Below are 11526 nucleotides of genomic sequence, written 5' to 3'. Positions count from 1 at the left end.
TCCCAGGTTCAAGCGATTCTCCTGCCTCAGCCTCCTGAGTAGCTGGGATTACAGGCACCTGCCACCATGCCTGGCTAATTTTTGTATTTTTAGTAGAGACGGGGTTTTGCCATGCTGGCCAGGCTGGTTTCGAACTCCTGACCTCAAGTGATCCACCCACCTTGGTCTCCCAAAGTGCTGGGATTACAGGCATGAGCCACCACACCTGGCCTTTATTATTATTTATTTATTTATTTATTTTGAGACAGACTCTTGTTCTGTTGCCCAGGCTGGAGCGCAGTGGCGTGATCTTGGCTCACTGCAAGCTCTGCCTCCTGGGTTCACACCATTCTGCCTCAGCCTCCTGAGTAGCTGGGACTACAGGCACACACCACCATGCCTGTAATTTTGTCGTAGTTTTAGTAGAGACAGGGTTTCACCATGTTAGCTAGGATGGTCTCGATCTCCTGACCTCGTGATCCACCCGCCTCGGCCTCCCAAAGTGCTGGGATCACAGGCATGAGCTGCCATGCCTGGCCGGCCTTTATTTTATATAGCTTTTTAGTCAATTTCTTGATTCATTTTATTTTATTCTTTCAGCTTCTCTCCTTCTGTTTGGATTTTGATTTATTTTAGATAGACAATGATTTCAAATGAATTAAGCTTTTCCTCTTCCTTCCCAATACTTAAACTGCTGTCCTTACCTTATTGCATGGGCTAGCATTGCTAGAAAAATGTTGGGTACTCTTCCAGCATTTTATTTTATTTATTTTTGAGACAGGGTCTCACTCTGTTATCCAGGCTGGACAGTGCAGTAGCGCAATCATAGCTTACCGCAGCCTCAATCTCCTGGGCTCAAGCGATCCTTCCACCTCAGCCTCCTGAGTAGCTGGGACCACAGGCACACACCACCACACTGGCTAATTTTTTTTTTTTTAGTAGAGATGAGGGTCTCACTATGTTGTCCAGGCTGGTCTCAAACCCCTGGCCACAAGTGATCCTCCTGCCTTGGCCTCCCAAAGTGCTGGAATTACAGGTGTGAGCCACCATGCCCAGCTAATCTCTTCCAGCATTTTCATTGTCTCTTTCCATTGCTCAAATCCCTGTGGCCACATCCCACTACTTACAGGACAGAGCTCCAGTTCCTGGCATTCAAGACTTCCCAGGCTTTGGCCAGAACCTGTTCTCAGCCTGATATCTTCTCCCTCCTCTCCCCAGGCTTCTCCCCATCACACACCTGCGCTTTTCCTTTTCTCTGCTGTTTGCTCACATTTCTCCCCATACCATGGGTGCCCCTTTCTGTTCTCTGCCCGGCCCCCATAAATGCCAGGCCTGTGTGCCTGAGTGACGTAAGCACAGTGACCAGAGACCAGAGCCAGCAGCTGACCCTGGAAAAAGGGAAAGGGCCCAGAGACCAGGCCGGACAGGCAGACTGACCACAGTGCACCTCATCGGACCCATCGGAGCAGTCCTCCTGGTCGTCACACTCCGGGTTCACCTTGGTCACACACTGGCTGTTCTGGCAGGAAAAGGAGTTCCCTGGACAGCGGCCTGAGGACAGAAAAGAATGAACTTTCTGACCGCATGCTACATCTCCCGGTTGCAGTAAGGCACCACTCTACACTTAGTACCTATGAAAACACGGAAACTCTCTCTCTCCTTTTTTTTCCTTTTCTTTTCTTTTGTTTTGTTTTGAGATAGGTCTAGCTCTGTCACCCAAGCTGGAGTGCAGTGGTGCAATCACAGCTCACTGCAGCCTCTAACTCCACGTTCAAGCAATCCTCCCGCCTTAGTCTCCTGAGTAGTTGGGACCACAGGTGCATGCCACCAGGCCAGACTATTTATTTTATTTATTATTTTTTGAGATGTAGTTTCACTCTGTTGCCCAGGCTAGAGTGCAGTGGCACGATCTCAGTTCACCGCAGCCTCTGTCTCCTGGGTTCAAGTGATCCTCCTTCCTCAGCCTCCCAAGTAGCTGAAAGTACAGGCAATATGCCACTATGCCCAGCTAATTTTTATTACTTTTAAAAAAAATTTTAAAATTATTTTGGCTTTTAATTTTTTTTTTTTTTTTTTGAGACGGAGTCTCGCTCTGTCGCCCAGGCTGGAGTGCAGTGGTGCGATCTTGGCTCACTGCAAGCTCCGCTTCCCGGGTTCATGCCATTCTCCTGTCTCAGTCTCCCTAGTAGCTGGGACTACAGGCTCCCACCACCACGCCTGGTAAATTTTTTTCTGTATTTTTTAGTAGAGACGGGGTTTCACCATGTTAGCCAGGATGGTCTCGATCTCCTGACCTTGTGATCCACCTGCCTCGGCCTCCCAAAGTGCTGAGATTACAGGTGTGAGCCACCGCACCCAGCCTTAATTACTATTTTTGTAGAGATAGGGTCTTGCTATGTTGCCCAGGCTGGTCTCAAACTCCTGGCCTTAAGTGATCCTCCTGCCTCAGCCTCCCAAAGTGCTGGGATGACAGGTGTGAGCCGCCACGCCTGGCCTTGATGCAGAGATTCTTTCTTTTTTTTTTTTTTCTTGAGACAGAGTCTCGCTCTGTCGCCCAGGCTAGAGCGCAGTGGCCGGATCTCAGCTCACTGCAAGCTCTGCCTCCCGGGTTTACGCCGTTCTCCTGCCTCAGCCTCCCTGCAGAGATTCTTTCACTTCCTTGAAAGGAATCTTAGGAAACCTCTGTCAGTAACTGCAATCAGAGAAAAGGCCAGAGAGAAAAACATACCTGATTTTAAGTCTCTTTCTGCCATGGGTCCCTTATGTCTTCCTGCAACAAAACAGAGAAGATAGAAGCTCATTGAATAAGTGGTAAAACCCTCTAAACATGTCCTATTGGCTGAGCGCGCTGGCTCACACCTGTAATCCCAGCACTTTGGGAGGCCGAGGCGGGCAGATCACTTGAGGTCAGGAGTTCAAGATCAGCCTGACCAACATGGTGAAACCCCATCTCTACTAAAAATACAAAAATTAGCTGGGTGTGGTGCCGGACATCTGTAATCCCAGGTACTTGGGAGGCTGAGGCAGGAGAATCACTTGAACCCAGGAGGCGGAGGTTGCAGTGAGCTGAGATCCGGCCACTGCGCTCTAGCCTGGGCGACAAAGCAAGACTCCATCTCAAAAAAAAAAAAAAAAAAAAGAAAGAAGGAAAGAAAACGTCCTATTGCAGACAGGTAGTGGAGTAAAGTAAGCAGCTGCCCCATCCACCCCAGAGTCACTTAAATTCTACCTTCGGTCAGTGAGGATGAAATCCACTTCAACACCGATTCTCAGTCTCACTAGGCCCATGGAGAGGACTCACTAGCCACAGGGCTCAGGCAGCCACCAAACTGCACGGGGCCCGGAACCTCCCTATCGCCAAGGGAAGTTCTGTGAACACTGGAGCAGAGGTTATTAAGGCCTCAACCAGCATGTTACGGTTGGTGGGGAGGGAATCATAAATGTTCTGTGCGTCAAAGTCAAGGTGACTAATCTTTTTTTTTTTTTTTTTTAAGACAGAGTCTCGCTCTGTCGCCCAGGCTGGAGTGCAGTGGTGCGATCTCGGCTCCCTGCAACCTCCGCCCCACCAGGTTCAAGCAATTCTCTTGCCTCAGACTCCCGAGTAGCTGGGATTACAAGCGCCCACCACTGCGCCTGGCTAATTTCTGTATTTTTAGTAGAGATGGGGTTTTACCATCTTGGCCAGGCTACTCTTGAACTCCTGACCTTGTGATCGACCCGCCTCGGCTTCCCAAAGTGCTGGGATTACAAGCGTGAGCCACCATGCCCGGCAACAAATGGTCTGAACTTGCATCTGACTCTCCAGTCATGACCTGCTGCACTGTACAATTTTTTAGTTTTTAAAACCACTGCACTCCAACCTGGGCAACAGAGTGAGACCCTGTCTCAAAAAAAAAAAGAAAAGAAAAGAAAAGATTTACACTGTCTTTACAGAACAAGATGGCTGACCCCTGGTCCACACCATTAAGGCAAAGGCAATGTCAGTTTTTACATTTATTTGTTTGCTTTTGAGACGAAGTTTCACTCTTTTTTCCCAGGCTGGAGTGCAATGGCACAATCTGGGCTCACTGCAACCTCCACCTCCCAGGTTCAAGCGATTCTCCTGCCTCAGGAGAATTCCGTGTAGCTGGGATGACAGGTCCACGCCACCATGCTCAACTAATCTTTGTATTTTTAGTAGAGATGGGGTTTCACCATATTGGCCAGTCTGGTCTCAACTCCTGACCTCAAGTGATCCGCCCGCCTTGGCTTCCCAAAGTGCTGGGATTACAGGCGTGAGCCACCGCGCCTGGCCAGTTTGTTTTCTTTTTATGGGAAGGGGTGATTATCAAAATGTATCTTGCAACGCCTGCCCCCCTCCAGCCTCCTCGTGATGGGGTTTCGGTCTCGACTGCCCACTCACCTGTGAGCTCGGCCGACACAATCGTGCCATAGGCAGCCAGGGAGATGCCGCGCTCTTGCAGCCTTGCCTGGATCCCTCTCTGCAATAGCTCCTCCTCCAGGCCCAGGCTCAGCGTCTGGAGGGGTCGCAGCAGAAAGTGCAACTGGAAATGTACGAGGACACTGGAGTTCCCATCCCTACAAGTATGGAGGAGAGACCCTTGGAGAGGGAGGGACTCCTCCCTGCTGGAATCTTCTAGAATTTTCCAAACTTTTCTGGAGTCCTCCAGAAACTCCCAGATGTCCACCAAGTTTCTGTCACCCAATGGAAGCTTCAACTCACCTGTAATTCAGCACCGTGCAACCCACGCAGCTTGCCTCTAACTCTGTCTTCTGAAAACTACTTACAAACTGCAATAGAAACAAGAACGGCAAACGTTGAGACCCACAGCATGGGCACCCTGGCACTGCAGAGGCCTGTTGGTGTTGCAGGGAGCTGGAGAAGGGGTTGGTTTCATGGGAAAGCATTTCCTTTTATTTATTGTTTTAAATTTTAAAATTATTCACACCTGTAATCCCAGCACTTTGGGAGGCCAAGGAGGGCGGATCACAAGGTCAGGAGTTTGAGACCAGCCTGGCCAACATGGTGAAACCCCATCTCTACTAAAAATACAAAAAATTAGCTGGGCGTGGCGGTGGGTGCCTGTAGTCCCACTTCCTCAGGAGGCTGAGGCAGGAGAATGGCGTGAACCCGAGAGACGGAGCTTGCAGTGAGCCAAGATCGCGCCACTGCACTCCAGCCTGGGCAACAAAACGAGACTCCATGCCCCCCCCAAAAATTAAATTTTTATTTATATGTATGTATGTATGTACGTATTTGAGACGCAGTCTTGCTCTGTCGACCAGGCTGGAGTATAGTAGTGCAATCTCCACTCACCGCAACGTCCGTCTCCCAGGTCCAAGCGATTCTGCTGCCTCAGCCTCCTAAGTAGCTGGGATTACAGGTGCCTGCCACCATGTCCAGCTAATTTTTTGTATTTTTAGTAGAAATAGGGTTTCACTATGTTGGCCAGGCTGGTCTCGAACTCCTGACCTCATGATCCGCCTGCCTCGGCCTCCCACAGTGCTAGAATTACAGTTGTGAGCCACCACACCCAGACTTAAGTTTTATTTTTAAATTTTTATTGTTGTTATTATTATTTTGAGACAGAGTCTTGCTCTGCCGCCTGGGGTGGAGTACAATGGCACAATCTTGGCTCACTGCAACTTCTGTCTCCCAGATTCAAGCAATTCTCCTGCCTCAGCCTCCCAAGTAGCTGGGATTACAGGCACACACCACCATGCCCGGCTAATTTTTTGTATTTTTTAGTGGAGACAGGGTTTCACTATGTTGGCCAGGCTGGTCTTGAACTCCTGACCTCATGATCCACCCACCTCGGCCTCCCAAATTGCTGGGGTGACAGGTGTAAGCCACTGCGCCAAGCCTGTTTTTTTAAATTATTTTTTGAGATGGAGTCTCGCTCTGTCACCCAGGCTGGAGTGCAATGGCGCGATCTCGGCTCACTGCAACTTCCACCTCTTGGGCTCAAGCAATCCTCCCACTTCAGCCTCCCGAGTAGCTGGGGTTACAGGCACACACCACCACACCTGGCTAATTTTTGTGTTTTTAGTAATGATGGGATTTTGCCACGTTGCTCAGGCTGGTCTCGAACTCCTGACCTCAGGTGATCCACCCACCTCGGCCTCCCAAAGTGCTGGGATTACAAATGTGAGGCACCCACATCGTGCCTGCCTGGAGTGCTCTTTTTAATACATGATTGCTGATGTGGCCACACGTCTATTTCTCTTAGAATAAAATAGAAAACTTTTTTTTTTTTTCCATTGAGATATAATTTGCTGTGTCCTGTGTCCGAGCCTGGCTCCTTTTCCTGGCTGAGTCATATTCCAGTGTGTGGATGGCCACGCTGTGTTTCCCCATTCATCCATTCATGATATCTGAGTTTCCACCATTACCTGTTATGAGCCATGCTGCTATGAACATCCACACACGGGTTTTCGTGTGGACATACATTTTTTGTTTGGTTTGGGTTTTTTGAGACGGAGTCTCACTCTGTCGCCCAGGCTGGAGTGCAGTGGTGCAATCTCAGCTCACGGCAATCTCCACCTCCCAGGTTCAAGTGATTCTCCTGCCTCAGCCTCCCAAGTAGCTGGGATTACAGGCGTGCGCCACCATGCCTGGCTGATTTTTGTATTTTTAGTAGAGACGGGGTTTCACCATGTTGGCCAGGATGGTGTCGGTCTCCTGACCTCGTGATCCACCCATCTCGGTCTCCCAAAGTGCTGGGATGACAGGCATGAGCCACCGCGCCCGGCCTGGATATATCTTTTGACTTCTCTCGGGTAGACCCTCAGCAGTGAAACTGTGGATCACATGGTCACTACGTGTGACCATTTGAGGAGCTGTCAGCCTGTTTTCCATGCAGCTGCACTACTGTTTTTTGTTTGTTTGTTTTTGAGATGGAGTTTCGCTCTTGTTGCCCAGGCTGGAATGCAGTGGTGCAATCTCAGCTCACCGCAACCTCCACCTCCCGGGTTCAAGCGATTCTCCTGCCTCAGCCTCCTGAGTAGCTGGGACCACAGGCATGCGCCACCACGCCTGGCTAATTTTGTATTTTTAGTAGAGATGGTGTTTCTCCATGTTGGCCAGGCTGGTCTCAAATTCCTGACCTCAGGTGATTCACCTGCCTCGGCCTCCCAAAGTGCTGGGATGACAGGCGTGAGCCACTGCGCCCGGCATACATCACTGTATTATTTTTTCCCTTTTCCTGCTTTCCAGGAATGCCTCATTTTACGTTCCTCCAGGCTGGGTGCAGTGGCTCACACCTGTCATCCCAGCACTTTGGGAGGCCGAGGAAGGTGGATCACTTGAGGTCAAGAGTTCAAGACAAGCCTAGCCAATATGATGAAACCCTATCTCTACTAAAAATACGAAAATTAGCTAGGTTTGGTGGTGGGTGCCTGTAACCCTGGCTACTCAGGAGGCTGAGACAGGAGAATCGCTTGAACCCACGAGGCGGAGGTGGCAGTGAACCAAGGTCGCACTACTGCACTTCAGTCTGGGCGACAGAGCGAGACTCCGTCTCAAAAAAATAAAATAAAATAAATTCCCCCAGCTATACATGAGGGCTCTGATTCCCCTTTAGAATAAAATATAAAACTCTAAATGTGAAGGGCCGGGCATGGTGGCTCACACCTGTAATCCCAGCACTTTGGGAGGCCATGGCGGGAGGATCATTTGAGGTCAGGAGTTCGAGACCATCCTGGCCAACATGAGGAAACCCCCTCTCTACTAAAAATACAAAAATCAGCTGGATGTGGTGGCATGCACCTGTAATCCCAGCTACCTGGGAGGCTGAGGCAGGAGAATCACTTGAACCCGGGCAGCAGGGGTTACAGTGAACCGAGATCGTGCCACTGCACTCCAACCTGGGCGACAGAGTGAGACCGCATCTCAAAAAAAAAAAAAAGAAAGAAAAAAACCTCTAAATGTGGCCTAAAATCCCATGTGATCCTGTCCTCAGTGGATACAGCTCTGCCTTGCAGGTATCTGCCTTGACCACCTGGCCTCGTCCTGCCCCCTCCCCCATGGCCTGGCCTCCCAGTCTCACAGCCTCCACCTCAGCCTCCTTGCCTCCAGCCTGCCTCCCTCCCACATGGAAAGCAGCTCCAGGTGAAAGCCCTGGCCACCCGCTTTTCATTCCTGGCCCCCAAACACAGACCACCCTCACCAGTGCCTCCAGGGTGGGCGTCAGTGTGCGGTGATAGTCTGAGGCCTCCCGCCGCAAACTGCTGGCCCACCGGATTCCCCGCAGCTCGGCCGTGTGGTCCACATGGACGCCCTGTGTAGAGAGGAAGGCTGGGGACAAGACCAGGGCCCGTGAGAGAGCCCACCTTTGGGGGCTCAGGCCTCCACTGAGCTGCCGCCCGGGACCCGCCCTGTCTGTGCTCACACACTCTGGTGGTCACTCCCGACTTGCAGTGGGGTGGCCAACGCCCCTGTGGCTGCCCTGAATAGCTACTCACAGGGCTCTCCCTCAATTCCCGAAAGCATTCTGGTTTGGAGCTGAATTCTACAGCCACCCCCCTGGAGGTTCCCAGGTACAGTACAAGGTGGATGAGAGTCAGGTGAGCCCCAGACGCCCGCGCGTTTTCCTTGAAGGCAGGAAGAGGTTCTGCTTATGCCTGTCTCCCATGTCGTGCCTGGCCCAGGATCTGAGCTGACTTCAGGGAGTAACCGCTGGAATGGCATCAGGAGATGGTGAAATGACAGATCCCACCTCCTGCTGCAGGCACATGAGCACAGCCAGAGGCCATCAGGACTCTCCGGCCACAGGCCCATGAGGTCATCTTTAGAAACCACTGGTTGGTTTGTGTGTTTGTTTTGAGACAGAGTTTTGCTCTTGTTGCCCAGGCTGGAGTGCAATAGTGCGATCTCAGCTCACTGCAACCTCCGCCTCCCGGGTTCAAGTGATTCTCCTGCCTCAGCCTCCCGAGTAGTGCCTGGGACTACAGGCATGTACCACCACGCCTAGCTAATTTTTGTATTTTTAGTAGAGACGGGGTTTCTCCATGTTGGTCAGGCTGGTCTTGAACTCCTGACCTCAGATGATCCACCAGCCTTGGCTTCTCAAAGTGCTGGAATTATAGGCGTAAGCCACTGCGCCCAACCTTGTTTGTTTTGAGATACGGTCTCACTCTGTCACCCAGGCTGGAGTGCAGTGGTGTGATCTCGGCTCACTGCAACCTCTGTCTCCCAGGTTCAAGTGATCCTCCTGCCTCAGCCTCCTGAGTAGCTGGGATTACGGGCGTGCACCACCGCACCTGGCTAGTTTTTTTGCATTTTTAGTAGAGACTCGGTTTCACCATGTTGGCCAGGCTGGTCTGGAATTCCTGACCTCAGGGGATCCGCCCACCTCAGCCTCACAAAGTGCTGAGATTACAGGTGTGAGCCACTGCGCCCAGCGTTAATTTTTGTATTTTTAGTAGAGATGAAGTTTCTCCATGTTGGCCAGGCTGGTCTGGAACTCCTGACCTCAGGTGATCTGCCTTCCTCGGCCTCCCAAAGTGCTGGGATGACAGGCGGTAGCCCCTGCGCCCGGCAGAAAGCACTGGTTTTTAGCTGTTGCCTATGTTGTGCCCAAAATACAAAGTATAGCAAAAATAATGTCATAAAAAAATTCCTATGCTGAGTCAAGCAGCAGAAAAAATTCTAAATACAAACTACAAGAGTAACCACAGAAACCATGAGAGCACGAGTTTTGGTCAAAAATACGTTAAAACTACCAGAAGTGCACACCAGGCAACCCCCCCCCCCAAAAAAGGCCATAATTACAACATTTAAAAGATGCAAATAGCAACCACGTAATCTGTGAAAGCTGGGCCCCAGTTCCGATTATCCTAAATGGATAGATATGCTAGATGGCTATTTACATAGTCACATATTCAGTAGATAGAATATTCTGAACCAATTCTAAAAACGGTATGTTTTTTCGTTCAAGAAACTAAAAATAGAGAAACACGAGCACGCTGGTGGGTGGACTGAATTGCGCCGCCTCTGTGTCTCAACCTCACTCTGTAAGTCTCCACTCTGAAACAACTGCAGATTCAGGAAGTTGCACAAATAGTTCAGAATGTCCCCTGCTCTCCACTCAGCCTCTCCTGACATCTCCAGCTAAAACGGTGAGCTGTTCGGGAAGGACTGAATTCTCATGTTTATGTTTTAAAATGTCTTATTTCTTTGAGACAGGGTCTCTATTGTTTGGGCTTCAGTGTGGTGGTGCAATGACAGCTCACAGCAGCCTCAACCTCCTGGTCTCAAGTGGTCCTCCTGCCTCAGCCTCCCAAGTAGCTGGGACCACAGGCGCCCGCCATTCGCCTGGCTGGCTGGCTTTCTCTCTCTCTCTCTCTCTCTCTCTCTCACTCTCACTCTCTGTTTCTTTCTCTCTTTCTTGACAGAGTCTCACTCTGTCGCCAGGCTGGAGTGCAATGGCATGATCTTGGCTCACTGCATCCTCCGCCTCCCGGGTTCAAGGGATTCCCCTGCCTCCGCCTCCTGAGTAGCTGGGACTACAGGTGCACGCCACCACGCCCGGCTAATTTTTTTTGTATTTCAGTAAAGACGGGGTTTCACCATGTTGGCCAGGATGGTCTCGATCTCCTGACCTCGTGATCTGCCCGCCTCAGCCTCCCAGAGTGCTGGGATTACAGGCGTGAGGCACCGTGCTTGGCCCCCCCTTTTTTTTTTTTTTTAAATACAGGGTCTCACTCTGTTGCCCAGGCAAAAGTGCAGTGGCATGATATTGGCTCACTGCAACCTCCACTTCCTGGGTTCAAGCAATTCTCCAGCCTCAACTTCCTGAGTAGCTGGGATTTCAGGCACGTGCCACTACGCCCAGCTAATTTTTGTATTTTTAGTAAAGACGGGGTTTCACCATATTGGCCAGGCTGGTCTCGAACTCCTGACCTAGTGATCTGCCCACCTCAGGCTCCCAAAGTGGTAGGATTACAGGTGTGAGCCACCGCGCCCGGCCCTGGCTAATTTTTTGTGTTTTTTGTAGAGACAGGGTTTCGCCATGTTGCCCAGGTTGATCTGGAACTCCTGGGCTCAAGCAATCCTCCCGTTTCAGCTTCCCAGAGTCCTGGGATTACAGGTGTGAGCCACTACGCCTGGCATCATTTTCTTTTTCTCTCTCATTTATTTATTTATTTATTTTTATTTTTTGAGATGGTGTTTTTCTCTTGTTGCCTAGGTTGGAGTGCAATGGCGCAATCTCGGCTCACTGCAACCTCTGCTTCCCGGGTTCAAGTGATTCTCCTGCCTCAGCCTCCCAAGTTGCTGGGATTACTGGCACCCACCACCACGCCTGGCTAATTTTTTTGATTTTTAGTAAAAACGGGGTTTCACCATGTTGGCCAGGTTGGTCTCGAACTCCTGACCTCATGTGATCCACCTGCCTCGGCCTCCCAAAGTGCTGGGATTACAGGCGTGAGACACCGCGGCCGGCTATTTTTTATTTTTTTATTTTTTTATTTTTATTTATTTATTTTTGAGACGGAGTCTCACTCTATCGCTGGGGCTGGAGTGCAGTGGCCGGATCTCAGCTCACT

The 11526-nt window shown here is 50.5% G+C and overlaps 1 protein-coding gene across 1 annotated transcript in view; it reads right to left on the bottom strand.

Moving 5' to 3' along the window:
- TMPRSS9 (transmembrane serine protease 9) overlaps nucleotides 1-11526 on the bottom strand; it is a 62884-nt gene that overhangs the window by 20715 nt on the left and 30643 nt on the right. Inside the window, 5 exon segments of the mRNA XM_017874905.1 lie at nucleotides 1417-1530; nucleotides 2708-2749; nucleotides 4382-4557; nucleotides 4703-4770; nucleotides 8148-8275. Of these exon segments, the coding sequence (XP_017730394.1) occupies nucleotides 1417-1530; nucleotides 2708-2749; nucleotides 4382-4557; nucleotides 4703-4770; nucleotides 8148-8275 (528 nt within the window).

The sequence above is a fragment of the Rhinopithecus bieti genome, unplaced genomic scaffold (genome assembly GCF_001698545.2).
Source record: "Rhinopithecus bieti isolate Rb0 unplaced genomic scaffold, ASM169854v2 scaffold_9769, whole genome shotgun sequence".
Classification (NCBI taxonomy): Eukaryota; Metazoa; Chordata; class Mammalia; order Primates; family Cercopithecidae; genus Rhinopithecus; species Rhinopithecus bieti.
Note: the sequence above shows the minus strand (reverse complement) of the source record. Positions and strands in the feature narration are given on the sequence as shown.